Source organism: Gavia stellata, chromosome 8 (genome assembly GCF_030936135.1).
Source record: "Gavia stellata isolate bGavSte3 chromosome 8, bGavSte3.hap2, whole genome shotgun sequence".
NCBI classification, from domain to species: Eukaryota; Metazoa; Chordata; class Aves; order Gaviiformes; family Gaviidae; genus Gavia; species Gavia stellata.
In genome coordinates this window covers 23398375-23421506 of record NC_082601.1, presented here as the reverse complement: position 1 = coordinate 23421506, position 23132 = coordinate 23398375, and the positions used below count along the sequence as shown (strand labels likewise).

Here is a 23132-nt window from a genome sequence, read left to right as displayed (position 1 = left end):
CATGTTATCTTTAGCAGAATTGCTGATGGTTACACTTAAATGCTGCCTTACTTCCACTGCCCTCATACCTATCAAAAGGCTGGATCTATAAAGTCGGCAACAAGGAACCTCAAAATAGCTAACAAAAGTGCATGACTTCAGGTTAAGCATCTTATTTTGTCTGCTACTAGAGACAACTGCACAACACCTACAAAAGTTTGCAGCTTGCTGTTGGAAAGCATAGAAACATGCCAGCTAACTTCAGATCTTACTCCAAAGGACACTGTGCCATACTGTAAGAACAAAAAAAAAACAAAACCAAAACCACCCAAGGATTCTAGTTCAAGGCATCCGATTACAATCTGCAATTGCTCTAAATTTGGTATGTGATGAAACTTCTATTCCTACTGTTCTTGGGTTAGATAAGGAAAATCGTAATGATGAGGACTCTAGCTGTGTAAGGAAGTTATAGGAAAGACTGTTAGACCTGCAAGGCTTTATGAAGCTCAATACTAACAGACTTTCTCTATATACAGCAAAGAAAAGAGGGAACACCCTTCTCATGCCAAGGTTTAGTTCTGAGGTGACACTGGATTTACAGAGGTAAATCAAAAACACATTCTGAGAAACAGTGAGCCCCCTACTTAACAAGGCAGAGGGATTTCACACTCCAAGCAGCTGAGGAAAGAAACCGCTCACAGTGTGAAAAAAAAGTATTTGGAGTCTTGACACAGGCTTTTGACACAACAGGTGATGAGGAAATGTGCAGTAGTGGGGCAGAGGAAAGACAAATACTTAAGTGATAAAGACAGGACAACAGATATTAGATAATGTCTCAAAGAATTAGTTCAAGTGGAAGCCTTATGATCAGCAGTTAGGTGCAACTACTATTCCAAACAGTGATCAGGCACACTACATTGCCAAAAGGGATTATGTAGCTATTGAGACAGACTTTAGCTCCAGCCTGCTGATGATACGGTTAAAGTTTGCATTTGCTTGTAGCAAACAAAAATGAAATACCGGCAGTATAGAAGGACTGCTGTAGTACAGAAGAGCTTTCCACATGAACTGTACCTGATACAAGGAGCAACGGCTATCACCTGGAGTACAGCACACACACCAGTTTATACAAGTGTATAATCTACAATTTTCATCCTGAACATCAATTTAAAAAGCCAAGTATGAATCATATGCAGGCAGATTTCATGACTCATTGCTGCAACGGATCTAACCACTAGTGCTGATCCTGCCTGCCATTAAGAAGTCTGCCATTCCCTCTTGGATCCACTCCTCTAGAGGGGGGCCCTTTCACAGATCTGTGCTAGAGAGAGCTCAGCTAAACACAGTTAAATGAGAATTTAAGCATTAAACAAATAAATGTGCTATTTTGTCACACGAAGGATAAAATTCCAGGAATTTATTGCTGTATGTATGCTTAATCCATTAATTTGTCTTACAGTAGTCATGAAGTGCCAAATTGTGTGCTACATTTAACATTTCCTGTATTCCCTTCCAAATGCCATTTTACAGTGGGCGTATGAAACAACGCAGCAGCAGTCACAAAACATGGCTTGAGAATCTCTCAAGAGCTTAAAAATAAAGATTTGTGTACAAGCTGAATAACAAGATGTCAGTTAACAGGTCACTCAGCAACTTTAATAGAAACACCTTTAGGTGGAAGTTTTGCAGTGTTAAAATTTACAGCTCAGAATAAACATTCTCATCCCCACTGTAGTAACAAGATACTTGCAAAGAACAAGAACTATGGTACGTAAATGTCACACGCAAGAACCGCTTCATTTCTATCAGAAGCAAAAATTGCTAATTATAAGCAAGGACAGACCTAGCAGGCTAAGGCTGTCAGCCTGTATTAAAAACATATACCTCCAAGTTTGGCAGTGGAATTCTATTTACCACCTTGACTTTTTTTTTGGTTACATACAAGTAGTCTTCCTCCCCTCCCACCACACACACTTTATAAACCCCCTTTTATTTTTATTATACCTCCATATTATTTACAGGACTCCTAAAGATTAAGTACAAACTAGTATGAAATTAATGATAGCTTGCTCTTCAAATATGTATCCCATGGCTAAATAAATACCACGCCAATCCAACAGAGTGATCTGGAGTTATGATTCAGAAGCTTGTGTATCTGTGACTCCAGATGTTTTCTCATTAACTGTAGAGGATTCACTTGATCTGTCAACAATAGTTGCCTTAGAAGTTGGGGTAGCACTATCCAAGGTGAGCGCAGAGGTCTGTTCTACATTTACAGTAGTGCCAGGGTCGACGGAAAAGCTTCCAGCTTGAGTTATGGATGGAAGCAAATCTGTAGGCACTGTAGATGCCTCTGTGACCAAAGGAAGCAGAGGAACACATTTGGGTGGCATTGATAGAGGTGTTATTCCCATTAGATTCAGAGGTGGCAAGGAGGGAAGGGATGGCAAACCTAAGAAGAAATAAAAAAATAAATTTAAAAAAAAAGGCAGTGAGCTGCTGTGTACCACAGACAGATCTGGAGACATTCTCTGTTTGCTTAAATTTTTTTACCTTCTCTAATCTCCTCTTTACTCATGGAGAGGAGGAAGCTTTTTGAACTTAGTGTGAGCATGATATACATGCAGCACTGACTCAGCAGGCTAGTTTCAAGCCTGATACTTTTCAGATTTCAGAACTGAAGCATCAGAATAAACTCAAGTTTGCTTCCACCTCCCCAGAGGACTAAGTATTTAATGCTGTTGATTAGATTTTTCTGGCATTCACTGAAATCACCCAGAAACAAGAAGTTAACAAGAACCTTACTCCATGTAAACTTCCATTTTCTTTTTGCTTGCTCCATGAGCATCTTCAGCAGTTTTGTTTTATTCAAAACCATAAATCTAGTACTTAGTTTGTATTTTGGCATTCAGTCAGGGTGCTTCGATCTCCTCATCTAGCATACAAGGAAACACCTCTTATTTTCTTCTACCCATAAAACTATATACTTTCATTCTTGGCACAATCTCTTTTGAGATCATAAATCAGGTAATCTAAGATGAAACAACTAAATACAGACACAGGTTTAGAATTAGTTTATCTAAAGACGTATTCCTTGTCTACCTAATCTGTGCACTACTGTCAACTCCCATCTCAGGCAAACATTCAATTTATCTTCTTTAGGACTCCACCAGATGGCTCTAAATTAGAGTGTCACAGACCATCAAAGAGAGACCCGCTACTACAGTGTTTCAGTTTGCAGAAGCACATACCAGGCTGTATGATTTCTGGAACGATGTGTGGTGCAGGTAAATTAAGTTTGGACAGATCAGTCAGGTTGGGAAGCCCTGCTGGTAATGGCATCAGACCTAAGAGAAGAGTGGAAAAGTTACAGCTGAAAACTTAAAATTGTCTTTTTCTAACTGTTTCTGAGATCTTATTGATCATTTAAAGTTATTTTATATTGCTTTACATCTTGATTATGATTTTTACATATAAGAATGCAAATTCACCTGAGTTGCAGCTTTTACGTTGCACAGGGAGAACAGATACCTATTGCAGGAAGGCCAGACTAGCAAATACATAATCCCAACCTTTCAGATTTTTGAGGAAAGTAGAATCTTATTTCAAGGTATTAGTAGGTTTGCATTCCAAGTTCAGCTTTTAACAAAGGTAGTTATTTCACCGCAGCACTGTACCAGAAGCCCTCCATTCCTAATTTGAATGGCAGAAGATAATAATAGGATGAAATACATAGTATTTCTGATCTCTAGTATTGATTACGCTATTATTAGTCTTTTCTACTTAGTTCATAACTAGAGTTAAATACAAAAATATATAGAAAAGGCAAGACAAAGTAACTCTCAAAGTCAGGAAGGACCGAAAAAAAGAAGAGAAACATATGATGAACACAACACACGCCCTTCCATAATTGTGTTTGCTATGGAACATCTTGCCGCTCCTGAATTTCCTGTCTTAGAAGGGCTGCATTTCTGGGACAAGGGCTCTATTCCTACTTTGTGTGCAGCTCAGAGAAGGCTAATTGTTGATACTACAGTAATAAGATGGAGAGGAGAAAAGCAAGCCCACTGTACAGAGATTCTGATTAAAAACCAGTCATCTTTACCTAACTGTGAATTCATTAGCCACAAAGGCTGACATAATCTGACTCAAAGAGCTTTCAGCTCAGCTACAGACAACTTTGGTTTGAACTTTAAAATCTGAAAAAAGCTGAACTTCACACAAATTCACTCAAATTTTAAACCTCCGGTAATTTAATACTTAGAATTTCACTAGTATGGCCATGCAAATTGCAAGATATATTCTAATAGCTTTCAAAAAAGCAATTTGGAGAACAAGGTGAAGGAAAATTTCTATCTGCAGTTTTTGGGGAAGGGGTGGATAGGGGGCTGGGGAAGAAGAGGACATTAACAGAAGCTGAACTTCTTAGGAGTTTGCTATTTTCTCTAAGCAGTAAAGATTAAAGTTCTCTGCCCTCATTTACATGCACTTAGCTCTACTACGTATTTTTTCTATGTTAGAGAGCATACCTCCAAGCATTACTTAAAACTTTTGGACACATCTTTATCTACTTGTCTCATAGTATACGAAACATAAAATACAACTCCTTCAGCGTTTTAGAATGCACGATTGAGTTCTGTACCAATGCACCAATTACACTGCAAAATCCTATACAATCCTCATCTTACCCACTGTGAATAATTCTGGAATACTAGTGCTTGAAATGTTCATTATTATCACGAAATAATGCACACCACTTTGTAGACAGACTCTTACTTTTGTTATACCAGTTTAAATTAGTAAATAATTCAGAAACAGTGACTGCAACATACAGCTCTATATTGTTAGCCCTCTATTTATACCAGGAAGAATGATCAAGCTGAGTATTAAAATGGAGTTTCCTAAAATGGAGGTTTTATGGGTGAAAGGAATGCTGAAATATCTGAGAAGGCATGTCTCGCCTCTTTCTTCTGCCATGATGTCAGAGTGCAAAGGACAAACCAGAAACTGTGAAAAATTCCAGTTTTATTTGCAAATAAAGTATTTTGCAACATACAATTTATGATCTATGGAAAGTAACAGCATATCAACTCAAGAAATGTTGCAAATAGCAAAGCTAATACCTTCCTGAGAAATCCTGAATGCTGCATCTATTGTGCAGGAGGCCCTAAAACGTAAATGATTGTAAAGTTTGTCACCAACTCAGTCCTCTGTGCTACAGACATGCTGTGCACATACTAAAAAAAAAAATTCTTAACATTGTAGAGGTTGTATAGAGATCTTTAACACAAAATGTGTAAGTTGTATGAAGTTATACCCTCCCGCCCCCCAAAAAGCAGTGGAAAAGACATTTTGCTTGCTCACTTAAGATTCTTGTTTCAGAAATGTTTTAAGAAATTTTACCTACTGACCTGGTAATGTAGTTGCTGGGTTAACTGGTGGCACAGAGGTAAGGGACTGACTGACTTGTGGTGGTAATAATGGAACTGTTGGAACACCTGGTGGAGTATACAGGAAAACAACATTAATTTTAAGCATACAGCATTTTGGTTCCATTCCTCAAGGAGTACAAATAATTGCTTACAGGACAATTCCTATTTGTCTTAACCACAAAATGTTGAAGAAGAAAAACAGTATTCTAAATAATACACATTGCATTTCTGATAGAAGTTGTTTGCAATTATTTTGTGAGCCAGTAGGGCACAATTACAGTACTCTAGCCTTTGCTGTTGAGAAAAGTTTGGGGAAGAGAAAATTTTATTCTCTTTTCTGCCTTCCATTAAATTGATAGAAACATCTGTGAATACAAAAAGGTCAGAAAACCCATGCATTTCAGAAGTCAGTTACTTCCATACTAACCTGTACTGAGAACGTTACTGACAGTAGTTGAGGGTGAACTAATAGAAAGCCCTGAAAGACTCTGTTCAAGGCCTGCTGACCCAGAGGGTAATGTAGCTGAGGGATTAACTGATGACAGCTGAACCTTATTGAAAGGAAAAAAGAAAGTTACATCATTAGGGTTTGTTTCCACAAGAACCAACAGAAGCACAAAAGCAAACATAACATCATAATCCATTTTTACCAAGCCAAAGAAGTGACTACAACTTACCTCTGTGAAGCCATCTTTGAGGGGACTGAGAGATGCACTAGGCAACTGTCCCGGGAGAGAAATTTTCTTTCCCTCTTCAAATGGGCGTGTAGGTATCCTATGCAAATATCCATAACCAATGCCACATCCTAGGCTTTTAAAATATGAACATTTAAAAGTCAGTGAAGTGACTTTAAAACTACAGACTCCATAGCAAGCAATGCATGAATGACTCAAGATGCCAACAAGTTTCAAGGTAAGTTCTGTACAACTTTCCCCTCCTCCTGCAAAAGTTGCCTCATTTTCTATGGAGAAACAATCGATACAAGACAAGTGAAAGCAAATTCTGTAGCTTTTAGCAATAAATATTTAGCACCAAAAAATTTTCATTGTTATTTAAACCAAGCAGCTATATCAGGTATGCAGCTTGGAATTCAACTTACTGTTGCTATTTGCAGTCCTCTGTTCTGGCTACTGTGCAATACTTTTAAGAATACACTACAGCCTAATGACTATTTGAAGCCTAATGCAGAAAGCAACCGTTGCACCTCATGCATTTTTGCACTAGCTAATTTACTGTGTAAATACACAGCCCCATTAGTAACTAAATCCAAATTTCAAGTAAATATAAATTTATTATAGCAGAAACACCTTGGATATAACAACACTCTTTTCCTGTCCTTGTAGAAAACTTAAGCAAGCAGCTTTTAGACTAATGCTATAAGAAAATCGTCCCATCCCCCTGTAACATACTGCCTCCTTACCTGCCTTCTCCACCCCAGGCAGAATTCGGAGTAATCACCACTTCCCGACAATTATCTGTGTCTGTGTTGTACACATAAAGTTTTAATGGCTTTGCTTCATGCGTTTCAATAAGGGAAAAGAGATCTTCAGACTGCAAAAGGATAAAAATTAATAAGGGCTTTCTTGTCCTTATTTTATCATTTGACATTAGAATAATCATCTTCCTAGTCCTAACTTTCTATAACAGAACCTGGTAACTGCTTTGTGTTGCACTTGTTGCAGTGCTGCCGTTTTGTCACAAGGCCAACTTCAAAACATGCTTTGCTAGCGCAACTCAGGCGACATGTGGCACAACCCAGACTTCAAATCTGCTATTTGAAATATTAATATTAGAGTACAAAAAAAAGTTTCTATCTGACTTCATGAAGATATTTAAGAGTAGTTTTTATTTCAAGAATTGCATTTAAGCACAAAGAAGAGGCACCATGCCAGAGCTCCTTCTTCTCTCCATTAACTTACTTCCATTAGCACTGAACAGGGACAGATCTGGGGATGTTTCAAACCGCCTTGGTACAATTTTTTTTAGTTTTAAAAATATCAAAATCTTATTTTTATATACTTACCTCATTCATGACGGTATCTGCTCCAATAATATAGTCACTATGAGGTCTAAGTCCAGCTAATGCAGCAGGAGAATTTGGTTCCACTTCCTAGTTTTAAGATGGAAAGTTACAAAGCACTATGTAACTGTCAGGGTGTAGCAGAACAGTTAGATGTGCACTTCACACACGTTCTGAGTCAGACAGACAAACTAGTCAAGTTTTCAACACATTTAATAGAATAGTCACTGAACTAGAGAAACAGTGGCTCGATGACAGTCTCTTTTGACACCGTTACAAGGATCTCTGAGTATTGTTCAAAACCACCAATTTAAATACAAGATTTGATAATATACTCACAGACATACAGCTCTAGTTTGAAAGTCTTTCCAAACCGAAAATGAAGAGAAAAAAGACCAATTTGATCTCATGGCTTGTGTACCCCCTTGCAAGTTACTTTTCAGTAAAAAGATAAAAAGTTTAACAGTAAACAACAGTGAGAAAAATACTTGGAAGTCTGTACATACCAAAACATGCCATACATTTTCATTGGCCCCATCAAAGCTGCAGAAACGAATGCTCACACCCAGCAGGCCCTGTCCACCCCACATGTTGCTGGGGGTCACTGACGTTTCTCTCAGTTCCAGTGTTTTGCTACTGTATACTAGCATTTTTACAGGTTTTTCAACATTTGCTTTTAACAGGTCCTTGAGAGTGTCATTGTCTTTATTCTGCAAATGTTCAAACAAGAGCTTGGTTTAGTGTTTAACACAGCAAGAATCCAGTTCTATAGCAGCACTTTTCTATTTCAAAGGTCCTATAAACAACGTGCATTATCAGAATATGTATCTACAGCTACTTTATAACAAGCTTCCAGTCCCTTCACAATTCTAGAATACCACTAGAAAACCTGGGATTTCACAGTAACAGGTCATGATTTCCAAACATGAAAGCACTTTAATTAAACTTGTGATACAATGCACCTTGCAGCTCTTCAGAGGCTTTCATGAATTCAGCTGTACTGGTGGAAGACCTTACCTACAGCTCTTCTTTTCCACTGCTATGATGGTTTGTTGTCCCACTACAGCTCTACTTGAAAACTTTCTCCCATGATTCCTGCCCAGCTAACAGCTTTGACAACAGCTCCTTCAATCAACCTGTTTTGACTGAAATGAGTTTGCATCACATAAGCAGTTTTACAGACAGAACTAGGGGGGCACTAATACAAGCAGCTAGTGGTGGATCAGTAGGTAGTACTATCTTCTGCTGGCACAAATGTCTGCAGAGAGCATATCTGTCTGCATCCTTATTCTCCAGCTACATTTTTGATAGAATTATAACTACAGGGTGAAGGAAATGGACTTGATGATCTCACAGGTCTATTCCAACCTTAATGATTCTGTGAAATTAATTTCTGATGCAGTTAGGCTTTCTCATTTTAAACGAAGGAGAAATATTTTATATACATTTAAGTAAAACAAATGCATTGGTTTTCCTATAAAAATAAGATTCTCAAAACATTGTTTATATTCAGTTATAAAATAGCAACATACTTACCAATCTTGAACCATTAATGGACACAATAAAATCAAAGAATGGCTCCAATCCAGCTCTATGCCCCGGTGAGTTTTCTTGTACCTAAGAAAGTTAAACACGAATTTAGCAAAAGTCTACCAATGCTGATTCATAGATTAGAATTGTATTTCTACTTGTGCAAGTCGTAGTTCTAGAAGCTACTGATGTTTCTATGTATGATTTTTAAATGTTCAAATATAAAACTTTTGGACCAAAAAAATCCCTCCCTTGAGAAAAAAAAAAAAAGAGAAACATTTTAAAAGAATCAGTAATTTATAAGTTATCGAGGAATGACACAACAGTAGCCACTCCCTGGGACAAGCACTGCTTAACAGCTGCAGCAAATAAATTGTAGATATTTATTTCAATAAAGGAGATTATTGTCAAAGGACAAGCTTAATGAATTCTGAAAAGGTTGGTTAAAAAGCAGTATCCTTCCACAGCAGTACCAACGTTGGACCTTGCTTTTTATCTTACACTTACTAGAGAAAAAGGTGTAAGCATGGGTTGTTATCTCATGATTAAACATCACCTGTTGACAGTCCTGAGACAGAGGGCATCTGTACAACCAATGATTCATTAACATACCAACAAGCTGCAAGAAAAGGGACACATGCAATTTTGCAGCCATGGCAGCTCAAATAACTCAACCACTCCACTAGGACAAGGCCTAAGTATTGGATACACATTGCTCTCAGAAGCTTAAAGTATGATCTAATTCCAAATGGAGTAACTGAGAGACATTTTGCCAGTGTTCTTTTTTCACTGTTACATGCATTGCTGACAAACAAAAGTAACTCCAATATAGCTATCAGATTTTTCCTACAGCCTTTGCAGCAAAGAATATCTTTCTTTATTTGTAAGCTGATTCATTTTACCCGATGGGTAAAATGTGCTACATTCATCTTCCAAAAAGATCTAAAAAGCATTCCCCTTTACAGTGTGGTTTCTTACATTACGTGTTATTCCATCTGACAGAACTGGTAGTTTTTTCAGTACCGGTCTGATTCTGCAGGAATTTAGTTTTCTTAATATGACTCATCTAGAACAAAATATTCTAATATGGAAAAAAAAAAAGCTTGATTACTACTAAAACTGTCCTCTTAGAGTATTTCTCTCTTCCCAACACATTCACAGAATCAGAGCTTGGAAAAAACTCAAATTACTTGTGGGTAGCTTTCTGTAACAGATGCCAGAAGCTTAGAACATTAGTGTCACATAACCTAAACATTCATTAAAGGAAAAATAATCTGGAATCAGTAGTTCCAGAGTCACATCACACACACTGATTGCTGTCTAAGATTTGTAAAGCAGCAAAAAAGTATGAAACCAACATTATCCCAGAGTAATAAAAATCACTGAGGCAGCAATAACATCCCCAAACCCCACATTTATCATTTCTAACCAGAAGCTGAAGTGCGTTTACAGAAGTGTCTCTTCAAGATGCCTGCATGCTCCTTGGAAATAATTTCCTACAACTAGGGGTACAGATATTCTCCCCGGCTGCCAATCATTAACTGCACGGAACCACAGCTCTCAATCACCAAAGTAACTTGCAGTCCCACTAACTAGATCCAAACTACTGCCTCCGTGTTACTTAGTCAATCTATCGGTTCAAGATGCCTCTCGCCAAGAATAACTAGAGATCAGATAGCAAGCCGTGCACCAGGTAAGAGGGTAAAAGTACAAGCTAAGCTCTATTGTAGCAGACCCTCTGACACTAGCTGTGTAGAAACTCCTGGGCACATTGTGGATATTACTTTGACATTAGTGGACTGTCCCTAGAGCTCACTTTTAACTTTAGATATTAAAACTTTCAATAATGTAGAGCCACCTCAGAACAGCCTCCACAAACAGAAATTTTCGCTTATGAGAAAAGCCACAGAGAGGCTAAAATATGCTACATGAATTATTCTTCTCAAATGTAAAAAGCATTTACTTACTAAGTTGGGTACTCGAGGCCTTCCTGCCAAAGAAAGGTTAAATGAACAGTTTCATGAAAACAGAATTAGAGAATTCTGGTTTCCTATGGACATGCTCCATAACTGCATTCTCAGGCTTGAAGTTTTTCTTGTAATTAAGTCATTCAAAACATCCTCTCCTCTGATGCAGTTTTTCTAGTAGCGAATGTAGGTAGGATGAGCTTGTGCTGTTTGTTGTTCTTACCTCAATTTAGGGAGGTGACGTGACAATAATAGCCTCTCTCTCATTCCACCACCTATTGCATGACATATAAGAACTTACATTTTTGTGGTTTTAAAGAGTCTGACATAAAGGCTTTATACCAAAGTGAAATCAGCAGATGGTTTCAGAAGTTATTGGGAAAACAAGAATTTTAAAGACAGAACACATCTTTCTAAACCTCATCATTAAAAAAAAAAAATCAGTAAATCCAGCAAACTGAAAATTTATTCAGATAACACATCAGATTGTTGGGGCTGGATATATGTCATGGCCTTGAAACTAAGAAAAGCAATACTTCATTCAGCCAGTAGGACACCTGCAAAAGCAGTCCTGACATGGTCCACTTGTTATTCAGAGATTTTCCTCCATTTCCAAACAAACTTCTTAAAAAAAAAAAAACAAAAACAAAACAACCAACAACAACAACAAAACCCCTAAATCCTGCCACAATATCCCTCCCCCACAACCTGCGACAGATTACATCCTGAACACTGTGAACCAACAGTGACCAGTATTCAATAAAGTAATCTTTTAAAATGAGATGGAGTGCCTACAATAAATGAGAATTACATGGGTTCAGCTTCCATCAATGTCAAGCTTGCTGACACCTAAGATGTATAGATTTGGTATTCTAAGTAAATTAATTTATAGTCTGTTCAAAACTGATGAAGGCACTGAGAGAGTTCCCAAGTTCTGAACGTTTAGTTTGCAGAAAGTATCTTCAGATGTTGAACACCTTCCTGCAAATCCATCACAATCCCAAACATCTCTGCATGGTTTGTCTCTAAGTGGGCATGTAAAAACTACCAGGAAGCTGCATCTAAAGGCAATCAAGCTATTATAGTTGCATCAATCATACATGCACCTCAGAAGCATGTAGTTGCATCCCTTCTGTCATCACATTTCCTCATACTGCCATGCACGGGTTCAGTCACAAAAAGCTTCCTATTTCCCTAGCTTGTTTGGGCCCAACGTCACTGACAGAAAAGCATTTTTATGCCTGGCAGTCCCAGAAATGCAAAACAGAAGTTCCAACTTCACTCCACATGAAAAGTCTCCTCCTTAAAGGAGCAACATACTCAGCCCTGCACAACAATCACACCGACCCCATACAGTTTTTATGTCACGCCACCTTATTTTCAGCCAGCTACTTGCACAATTCATCACCATCACACAGTGCCAAATGCACAACACAGCTCTCTGCTCAAAGCTCTGTGGCCATCATTCTCTTCCAGGAGCTACAGCCACAAAGGATAACCAGGGACCTTAGGAAATACAAGAGCACAAAAACCTTCTTATCAACGATGGAAATAAAGATTCCATGTATATGTACATAAACTCTAGGCCTCCTGAGCAATCTGGCTTTGCACAGCTTTGCTGTATGCCCCAAGTAGGTATCCAGTAACTTGCCTTTGTAATCAAATAAGGACTGAGAAATAATCAAGTAATACCATTCACAACAGATGCCACTGCAGGCAAGATACCACCCATAGCAGCTTGGGAAGCCTAATTCTCTCAAAGCCAGCTGTTATTTCAGACATATAAGTTACAGACACCTGTGGCTAAATGCCTTGACTTTCTAACAGCAGAGAAAAACAGTAGAACAGACTACCCGGAGAAGCTGTGGAACTGCCACCACCACCAGCGCTTTTTAAGAGCAAGAGCAGAAAACCGCTATCAAGAATGCTGAATGTCAGAAGGCAGAAAAAGGCTGTGTGACTATTTCAGCCTCATACAATGCTGCAGGACTTCAGTTTCTCACTGAGATGACAGCACTCAGACAGAAGGGCTGCTGAGCACATAGATTACACACTAATTATTTCACTTTGAATTCACTGTCAAGAATTAAACAGGGAAAAGGTTTCAAGGTCAAAACACTAATTTTAATCTGCATTACTAAAAAGACTTCTTTTTTGATAAATATGTAAAGTTTCTCTTTGGTGAACACCTTTCCCAACACTATCACTCTATGCCTACACAGTATCTATTGGACATTACACATTATAATAAGGCTGCTCAGCAACACAATGGAGACAAATTTAAGCCCCAAGCAAGCAGTGCTACAGTAAATTGAATCAGGCATAGAAACCCTGATTTTTAGAGGCAGATGAAGGCACTCACCACTTCTGAAAGTCAGCTAACTTATACTAGTGTCCACTTAAACTTTCAGAAGCTTAGCTTAAAGCACTAAATTCACAACTGACACGGAGCAGAAGCTCTGAAGCTCCCCCCCCCATAAGAAACGCTTCCTAATATTTACTTTATTACCAACAAAATGCTGAAAGAAGTTTTTTTGTAGTTCTTCCACCCACTCTGTAATTGGTAATAAAATTTCATTATGTATCAAGTATAAGCAATTCCTGTTAGGTCTGACAATCTATTTTATTTCTGTCAGCAATCTTAATACATTACATGGTCTAACTATTGAACTTCCTTATGAAACACACAGTTTTCAAGAGAAAAAGCTTTATAAGCTTTTTGTAAGAAAACAGATTTCCTATATGTAGCATCAAATTTTATTTTAGCACAGAGAATTTAACTAGAGCTTTTAAAATGTGAGCCTCCCTTAAAAAATAAGTCATCTCTTTATGGCAACATGCTTGTATCTCTACTACAACAAACCAAAGCACTCAAGTAAAAGTTAGAAATCTAAACTTTGGGCACTGCTGTTCAATATATGTAGGGCAAACAGCGCATAATACAGTAGCATAAAAACCTCTCGCAGATAAAAATTCTTACATCATCCATTACTTGAAGAAATTGTCAAGTCATTACAACAGCCTGGGCAAACTACAGCAGTTTCACATTGCTGAACAAGCAAGCTATTCGAAATTTTTCCTTTGTTCTGTTTTGAAGAGCAGAAACAAATGCATACTGAGCAATACATAGAGTCAGACAGTTGCTCTAATCAGCCACATAACCTATGTTAAAGGAAACTTATGGAGGAGAAAAACAAACAATGGAGAAAATTCCTAGAGATAAATAGCATTGCATGCTACCAGCCTGGGAGGTACTAGTTAAAAGAAAGACTTATGAGCATATTACATGAATCAGTAAATGGAATTCTAACAGCAAAAGCACATATGATGAATAAAAATGTATTGCAAAGAATTGTTTCAAAAAGATTACTGATTATTAGGTCTACCTATGAAGAGACTAGGGCAACAAAACCATTTGTAACTTTCTCTCCCTCTTAAAAAAAAAAGGCTACATTTCAACATCTAGAAACCCCAACAGTGCAATCCACAGCAACTTTTCCTATCAAGTATGCATTTGATGAAATCGCTTCCCTTTAACGGCACTTCAGTCCTGGAGTGTTCCTATTGCCTGTTACAAGTGCACTGATAATAAAGCTCACAATGAAAGCGATATTGCACCAAATATTAGCAGGAACAGCCAAAAAGATTTAAGTAATTTGCAAAAATTAATGATGGTATTTCTCACTTGCTGTATATATTTCTGCTCCTGTCTGAAGCGAGCAGAACAAGAGACTTGCTACCAGTTTTATAGGGAGGCAGCATGTACAGTCTAAATAGTCTCACTGTAAGAAGCAGTCTCAGTTTGCACATCCCTCTGGCAACTTGTACTTGTCTCCTACAGTCATTCTGAACAACGTTAGCTCATTTGTTTCATGGCCTTTTAAACACATCTTTTTCATTTTTCTGCCCTACCCAAACAAATTCTTCCAATAATTGTGAAGATTTTCTGACATTTCTCTAGTTTTCCAACAACTAATGAATTCTTAAAAATTACCACTATATACTATTTACAGAAGTTTGGTGTTATCAAAGAAATCTGACCTTATCTGAATTAGATCTGTAACACTGAAAGACTACTGCCATTTTCCTTTCACCATTCTCGTTTATCTGATTAAAATACTGAGCCCAGAAAGAAAGTGCACTTGAGAATAAATTAGAAGAAAACAGCAGTACTGCTCAATCCCAAGTTCTACCAAAGGTCGGTCCACACATACAGAACATTTGTGCAGAGCTCCTTTAACAATGTGAGCTGAACACATCTGTCTTTAACAAACGTATTACAGAATACCACCTAGAAAATTAAACTTGGAAAAACTATAGAGGAAAATTCTCATCACTTGTATGCCACATGCATTTCAATATAAACTTTACAAATTGTAACTGCAAAACTTCAGAATTTTTCTCTACTCTGAATCTACACTCCCAACTACACATGATCCTGGTCTAACAGGAGTTAGACCAGTACTTATGATGCAATTTAAGATGCCTGTCCACAGAAAAAAAAAATAATTGCTCATTGTTGTGGCATCTGAAGATATCAGCAGGAAGATAAGGCAGTGAAAAAGTAGAGACATCAGCCTGTTTAAGACAACAGGCAGGTCCTTTCCTGCATTTAGTGTAAATACGGCTGTCCTCTTAGAAATCAACTTCTTTAATGTGCACCTACCCATTACATTCACAAAGACTGGCAATCAAACACTGCCACTTCAAGTCATAGCAAAAACATTACAACCAAAAGGTGCCTAAATGAAAACAAAATGTGCCAGATTCAAGCAAGATTACAAGAAAAAATGAGTAGATTATACTTCATAAAAGAGATGCATCTCAATTTACTAATGTGCTTTAATCAAACAGCATGAACTGACAAATCGGACATAACTGATATTCTAACTGCAGACTACTTACTGACTTTACAACCCTCAAAAGTAAAAAGCACTTGATATTTATGCTACAGTACACTAAAATAAAAGTCTGCCACTTTTACCAAACTGCGAAAGTGGTTTTTTGTGGGGGAAAAGACAAAACAGGTTGTCATATATTTGTAACATTGGATTGTTATACATTAGTAACATTAAAAGGGAGAAACAAACACCACCATGACTTTAGCCTATGTGTAAATTTTAATAGATGAATGTTTGGATTTGATCAGAATGTTAATGTTTTCTTCTCAAAAGCATTATGCAGCATTTTTTAATGCTTGAAAGATGATCTCCGTCCTTTTTTCAACGTGGTATTCTACATATAGTTATAGCTCACTGCTAGCAAGCTAGACCAAGTAAGGAAGCACTAATTCACGTGAGTCGAGGTCTTGTGCTCTTTTCACATGTCTAAAATGCGGGGCTAGCTCTAGACAGACAGCTGACTCAAGACAGTCCAATGGCAACGACAAACTAGCCCAGCACAGTGTCTAAGTAAGGGTACTCACACTCTAACTACAGTGGCAAAAGCGCTAGGATGTGGGCAAGGCTATCAGTAACTCCGGCAAAGTTACGGTATTGCCCAGCGCATCAGATTCAAGGACACAACCCAGGTACCATTCTGCTCACTGGATGTGAAACACATGCTAAAGAAAGGACTTCCAAAAGGCTGCTCACAAGACCTTTAATGCAGCCTACCAAAATATTTTGTTGCACACAAAATCAAAAGTTTGTGGCCACAGCATGAACAAAAACTATGTAACTATGAAAAATAGCAACATCGCCGTCACTAGGAATGCAGCTCTGGTGGGTGTGGCACCTGTCATTTAAATACCTCGACCTAACACCCCTGGAACTACTGTCGGGGGGTGAAGCAGCTACAGCTCAGATGACGATGCAAGGACCAAGATAAAGCCTGCCGTGTTATCCAAGCCAGGCACCTAAAGGGTTGCCGTTCTTAAACTGCAGTCTGAACGCGTGCAAGCTAGTGTGCCAACAGCCTTTCCTAGAGGAGAAGCAGCCTTGCCCTCAGAGGCTGCCCAAAAAGCAGCATCACCTCCCACGCACCGTCCCTCCCGGCCTGTTCACAAGCTGAAGCGCTGACGGCGCAACTCCAGGCGCAGCCCGGGCCACCCGGATCTCTCCAGCCGGGGAGAGGCGGCTCGGAGCGCGTCCGGACTGCCGCCGCGGGCCGGGACAGGGCGCAGGCCGCGGGCAGCTCCGCGCGGCTGAGGCGAAGCCCCGGGCAGCGGCAGCGCGGGGCCGAGCCCTTCTGGCGGGGCGCCCGGAGAGCCCCGCGCGGAGGCCGGCGCGGCAGTTCGCCTCCCCGCTCCTCCCGGAAAGGGAGCCGGCAGCGCGGATTTCGCCGCTGCCACGAGCCGCGGCGGAGGCCCGGCCACGAGCGCCGGGAGTACCGGCCGCTGCCGCTGCCCAAGCGCCTCCCCGCCGAGCGCGGTGGGGCCGCCCGGCCCGGAGAGCCCCTCGGGCCGCTCGAGCGCAGACCCGCGGAGGGAGAGGCCGCCGGGCCCAAGGGCTGACGCCGGCCTAACGGCCACCCTAACGGCCTCCCCACCGCCCTTACCCGCAGGACGTGGTAGCCCTCGGTGCCCCCGCCGGGGATCTCAACGCTCTGCGAGGCGCCCATGGCTGGGGCGGGCGGCGGTGGCGGCGCTGTTCCCCGCACAAAGCCCCACGCACCGGGGACGTGGCACTGGCTCGCTCCCTCCCCTCTCCCGCCCGGCTCGGGAGGGGCGGGCGAAGGCCGCGCGCGGGGCATGCCGGGAGGCCGCGCGGCAGCCGCCGGCTCCCGTCGCAGCGCCCTCTGCCGGGCACACCCGCCGCCGGCAGGAGGAGGCGGCCGAGGCCGTACGGTGGCCGCCCTAGGACAGACCTCGCCTGCCCAGCTCCCGCGGAGGCGGAGGCCGTACGGTGGCCGCGATGGACCACGTCCCTCTCGCTCGTCGCTGGCGCGGCGGCGCCGCCTGGCGGCCGAGGGCGGCGCTGCCAGGCGCGGGACGGGGGCGCGCCTCTGCCGGCCCGGGCTCCCCGGGCCGGGACACGGCGGCGGTGCTAGATAGGAATGGTTATATAGTAGTATTAATTATATTAATAATGCGCAGTAAAGGGGTGCACAGAACGTAGCGAGGGCAAGCTGGGGCAGGTCATACCTGCCGCTGGCTTCTGTAACCCTACAGCTCTCGGTGGAGTTCAAGGTACATCGGAAACACCGGCGGGCTCTGACCGCTGTTCCTGCCCCTGGGACAGAGCCGCTCAGGTGCTTCGCAGCGAGACAGGAGCATCGGGGTTGCCGGGTGCACGTGAAACCACCCGCTAGCTGGAGCCGAAGCGGAAGGATTCACGCATCGGTGCGGAGATGCTGCCCCAGAGCGGCATTTCGAATTAACCTGTCCCGCGGCACGCCTCCCCGGCAGACCTTAACGAGATAACGGGGGAGATTCTCACTGCAGATGCGCGGTGTGTCGTGACACGCAGCAGAGATCCACTCTCTGGCTCCTTTGTGCGGGGGGAGCCGCCAGTCGGTGACCGCACCGCGCGTCCAGCGTCAAAATCCAGCCCTGAGCCAACTTGATGCCACAGTGCGGCTGGAGGAGGTGGACGGTGGTTTTTCAGGGAATACCGTGAATCTAAGATTTCTCAGAGAGAAGGCGGTTGCATAGCGTCCCTTGCGCGTGGAAGGCCCCAGATGAAGCTTTGGCACAGGCCGCCCGTGCAAACCGGTGCCTCCTGGTTCTGGCACTACAGAGCTCCAGAGAGAGGTGACCTCTTCAAGGAGTGCTGCCGCACTGGTCGTTTTCAGTAACGCAGAAACAGCATTTGCTAGTGAACTGGAACACAGTGTTAGAGATCCTCAATGGAGCACAGAAAGGAAATTCAGATTAACACGATTAGAAACCCATACCTCACTTCTTTTGGGCTCATTTCCCTCTGTATTATCATAGTGTTTTACCGGTTAGTATTAAAAGCCTCTCTGCGTTGTGCTTGGGGTTTACCCCAGTGCTGCCTGCAGAGATGACCGACCCCCTTCCCATCCTTGGCCACCTCGCTGTGCCCAGGTGTTCCCACCCGAGCAGCCAGCCAGTGTTTCTCCAGGCACTCACGTCAGGCATAGCCAGTTCTGGATTGCCTCTGCATGCCAGCTCAGGCTTGCTTACATCCCTGCGCAGTGTCTCTCCTCGTCACTACAAGAAGAAATCAACCCTAGGATACCCAGAGGCAGCAATACAAAGTAAGGAGGCAAACTGAATAATACACAAATAAACAAACTGTATCTTACAAGAATTTCTGTGCTCTTAATACAGTATGAGAAATTTGTTACAGTGAGCTGATGAAGTAAAAGTCACACAAACAAGGCTAAAAACTGTACCAGCTTAAGCAAATCTTATGTTTCCCTGCACATGCCATTTAGATTTGGAAGGAAAATCACAGCCATATTATTTTCTTTCTTGCTGTTAGAGGTTCATGATAGACAGCAATATAACACAGTGTAATTCAGGGACAGCAGCTGTGGTTCACCATCCTTTATCCAAAGCTTCCTAAAGGATCCATAGCTGGTGGCAAACTACCACCCACAATCATTTTTTTGCTCTCTTCCAGGAGAGTGGCTCCTGTGTGACACCTCTCCTTATGCTGCTCGGTAGGCACTGTCGATTTTGTGGATTGATTGTAGGTTTTCTGTGGCCATAAGGCAGGTGCTAGCCAGATGTTGTCCTCCTGGCTGACTGGCACTGTGATGCCAGCTCCTCCTTTGTTGAGAGCAAATATACAGGTGAAAACCCTCATTTGGTGAAGGCTTCTCTAGGGTATATTCAGTTTCATTGCCTTTGGACTGGAAGACCCTTGAATTACTATTGCTGTGTTAAGAAAAAAACCCAACAACTCAAGCAACACTGCAATAGGTTGCTTCTCTCCCCAGCCAAAGCCCCATAAATTCCAGAGCGTTTTTAGTCCACGCAATAAATTTCAGTTACAATTCTGTTTCCCCACGGATTATGAAGAGGTGAGTGGCTCTGGAGCTGCTAAACATTTCATGAATGGCAGGCATTTCCTATGTTGGGTCAGATGTAATAATTGTTCCTGTGCTTCACTGAAGACACTAAATCCTCACTTCACTGTGTTGCATACCTCATCCTTAAAAAGTTGTCTCTCAGCAGAGGTTACTATAACATGAGTACTACATCACAGTGAAACACAGTATAAAATACCTCCTAGAGGCCCTTTCCCATGTTATTAAAGATTGCAAAGAAAAGATCTGAACTTTGATTTCTTTGTGAAAAAAAGGTGACTGTTATCCCAAACTTGATACTTCTGTCTACCAACACCAGAACCAAAAAGAGTAACAGTGCTTTGCCATTGAAAAGTTGCCGTTTTGATGAATATGTGCTTGAAAATCCTTGAAACAGCCTTAAAGCTGGGATTGGCCAAATTGCTCAGTGCTGATTTTCTGAGCCTAACTTCTAATTATCCAGTTCCCAGTAAGTGGCAAAGCCAAAACTACCACCTACAAAGTAGAAGGTGAAGAAAGTCGGTGTCACTGGCAGTAACACTCCTGCGACCACGGAGAGGTGTCTGAGGGGCTGAGGAGGTAGAAGCACCCTGGATATTTGCAGCAGCTATTGCATCCAGCTGTTTGTGAAAGGGAATACAAATTATATCTATTCCGTTTGCGGTTGCAAGAATGAAACGTTCTCAAAGGAGGAATGCTCTTCATGTTTCCTAAAGGTGCTAGTGGGGAAACAAGGTGACAGAGATTTTGCAACTCCATGAGTCTGCTCAGACAGTACACCCTCTGAGAGCCAGTCAGTGCCATCGCATCAGTAGTCAGTTTGTCTTATTCTCACAGAACCAAAGAAATTCTATTTCTTTCTTCCTCAGGGGATCTGTAAAAGTTTCATGCCTGCATGTGGTGAACCCAGAAATGGACAGCCATATTTTGTTCTTCTTAATCACTCAAGTCAACTCCGTTCAGAGAAATATGAACCTGGCCCCTCTCTGGAGACATAAACTACATCCACTGCTGCAAGACCTGAGGTGCTTTTTTGTAGGAACTTTTGCCTTACCACAGCATCTCAGCTTTTCATCAAAATGCCGTCGCTCCTTTTGGGCTGGTTCCACCTCGGCGAAGAAAGATGTTCTCTGCAGATGTCCATCGATTCCCATTAAGGGCTGAACTAAACCACCTCAGCTTTATCTGAGAAAATGTCTTTGAACTTGGTCCAATGTTCTATGGCAAAAGGCTAGTCCATAAAGAAAAAGAAACATTTAGAACCCTCTTAGTGAAAAAGACACAAGACTTACCTGGGAAATAGGGAACAAGATTGCCTGAAAGTATCACTTAAAGACCTAATGACAACAAACTCCATTTGCAGAAATTAACTAATATAACCTACCTGTTCCTTTCTGTGTGTTTCTCAGCAGCTGCATTTCAAAAGTAATTAAAGTTAATGAGCTGTGCTTTGTGGTAGAATCACAAAAACTTAATTGGCATAATTAGTTGTGAGATAGCAAGTGCACCTTCCCGGATAACAACATGTCATCATTTGATAAGAATAATAATGAATTTAATAAATAAATCAGGGGCCTTCTAATATGTTAATAAAATAATGAAGTAGAAGGCACACACGTGCAAATGATGAATTAGTAGTTTGGAGACTGCATACGATTGTCTGAGTAAGATGGATGGGGAAGTGACCTTCTTGAAACTGCCAGCCACGGCTCTTGGCTAAAATCCAGTTTGCAATAGATGAAACAGCCATGCTGCCCTTTGCAGAGAATGGGTTGCAAACGCTTTCAGCGGGGGCCAGCATCCCTCTGCAGAGCAGGATATACAGTGGCTGAAGAAAAGCTTTTTTTTCTCCCCTCCTTAAACCCCTCTGTATTACTATTGGTGCTGGGCAAACAGGATTGAAGATGGACAGAGAAACCCAGGCATGTGTAGCAGGAAGGGAGCTACTGAAATACAGTGTACAAGCCAGGCTGTTTGACCCAAATCATTTAGAGACTAAGACAGGCAGAAAATGATGATTTATTGCAGAAATGGCCTTAAGCTCAAACATAGACAAATACACCAGAACAAAAGCTTTTGAGGCATTATTAAAAATCAGTAAATAGAATAATTTTAATTAATGGATGCCTTTAAAATTAAGTTAAGTGAATACTGCCAGAGTTATGGGAAGGCCTGCATCTCCAGTGGATAAAGTAATAAAAGGGATTGTCCCAGTAAGCAAATGCTAAAAGGAGATAGTTTTAGGCAGAAATAGAGCAGCAGTGTCCAGTGACTGGGAAGAGGATGGGTCATAAGATAGCTCTTGGTCGTAACATTTTTTTAACCCTTAATCAATGTATGACCTCATTCATTCCTGCTCTTAATGTATTGCCCAAGATGAGGAGTTGCAGGTCAGAATATCTACTTGTTGAGTCCGGTCTCAGCAGAGACAGACCAGGCTTGGAAGGAGCCATGAAGAGTCTGATGTATGTCTAAGAACATCTCATCTGTTAGCGGTGCCCAAAGAGATTTTATCTCCTTTACAAGCATACAGGGAACAAACTATGGCTACTCGGAAGGCATGCACCTGGCTGTGCACCCTCAATATGTAGAACTTCACATTAGTAGAAGGCATAAAGCACAGATCTTTCAGCTTTACAACAAAAGTAGCTCTAGATTGCACAAATGGCCGGTAAAAGCCTGGTGACACATACAAGCCTTACATCTGTCTGTTAGGCTGAAGGAGTACTCACATACGCTCCCCGCAGTCTCAGTTTAGGAGCAGTAGGTGTTTTGGAACTGAGGTTATCTAATTAAAAAAAGTAAGGTAGTGATGGTCAGCATGTGCTCAAATGTGAGAGGTGTGAGACTGAACTTGTTCTTGATCTGCTGCTGGGAACAGCTGTGAAAAGACTAGACCATGTCTGAAACGTAAAGAGAAGTTAACAGTGAAGCACTTTGAATGGAAGTCAAGCATTAGTGAGCCTCAGACCAAATAAACCCCTGTAACTAGGCAGGCTGTGATTAAATACTATGGTCTGATGCTCTAAAAGTTAATTAAATATAGGAGTAATGTGGGGCTTTTGTAAAGCTGTTTTTATGGTCATTAGTTGCTATGCAGCTGAAAAGTGAACGAAATGCGAGGGAGGAAGGCACTAGCTGGACAGGTTGCTCTCAGGCACAGTCTTCCCAGTGAGAATGCTGCAGGGCTGGTTCTCCCCTTGTGCTCTGCAAGGCACAAAAAGACCACTCCAATCTCAGAAAGCCTAGTTGTGACCACTTGAT

The 23132-nt window shown here is 41.4% G+C and overlaps 1 protein-coding gene across 1 annotated transcript; it reads right to left on the bottom strand.

Moving 5' to 3' along the window:
• Positions 1–1381: 1381 nt before the first annotated feature.
• On the bottom strand, positions 1382–17514 carry GORASP2 (golgi reassembly stacking protein 2). The gene is made up of 10 exons (XM_059820383.1): positions 17427–17514; positions 8968–9048; positions 7938–8141; positions 7435–7521; positions 6832–6962; positions 6089–6221; positions 5839–5962; positions 5391–5477; positions 3231–3326; positions 1382–2431 (listed from the first exon to the last, which is right to left on the bottom strand). The coding sequence occupies exons 1-10, from the start codon at positions 17487–17489 to the stop codon at positions 2112–2114; spliced, it is 1326 nt and encodes a 441-aa protein (XP_059676366.1). The 5' UTR covers positions 17490–17514; the 3' UTR covers positions 1382–2111.
• Between the last annotated feature and the right edge of the window lie 5618 nt (positions 17515–23132).

Coding starts and splice junctions, on each gene's coding strand:
- GORASP2 (XM_059820383.1), bottom strand. CDS start 17,489: ATGGGCGCCTCGCAGAGCGTTGAGATCCCCGGCGGGGGCACCGAGGGC. Junction 6,963..7,434: donor CAGATACCGTCATGAATGAG/GTAAGTATATAA, acceptor ATCCTTTTGCAG/TCTGAAGATCTCTTTTCCCT. Junction 2,432..3,230: donor TCCAGAAATCATACAGCCTG/GTATGTGCTTCT, acceptor ATTTCTTCTTAG/GTTTGCCATCCCTTCCCTCC.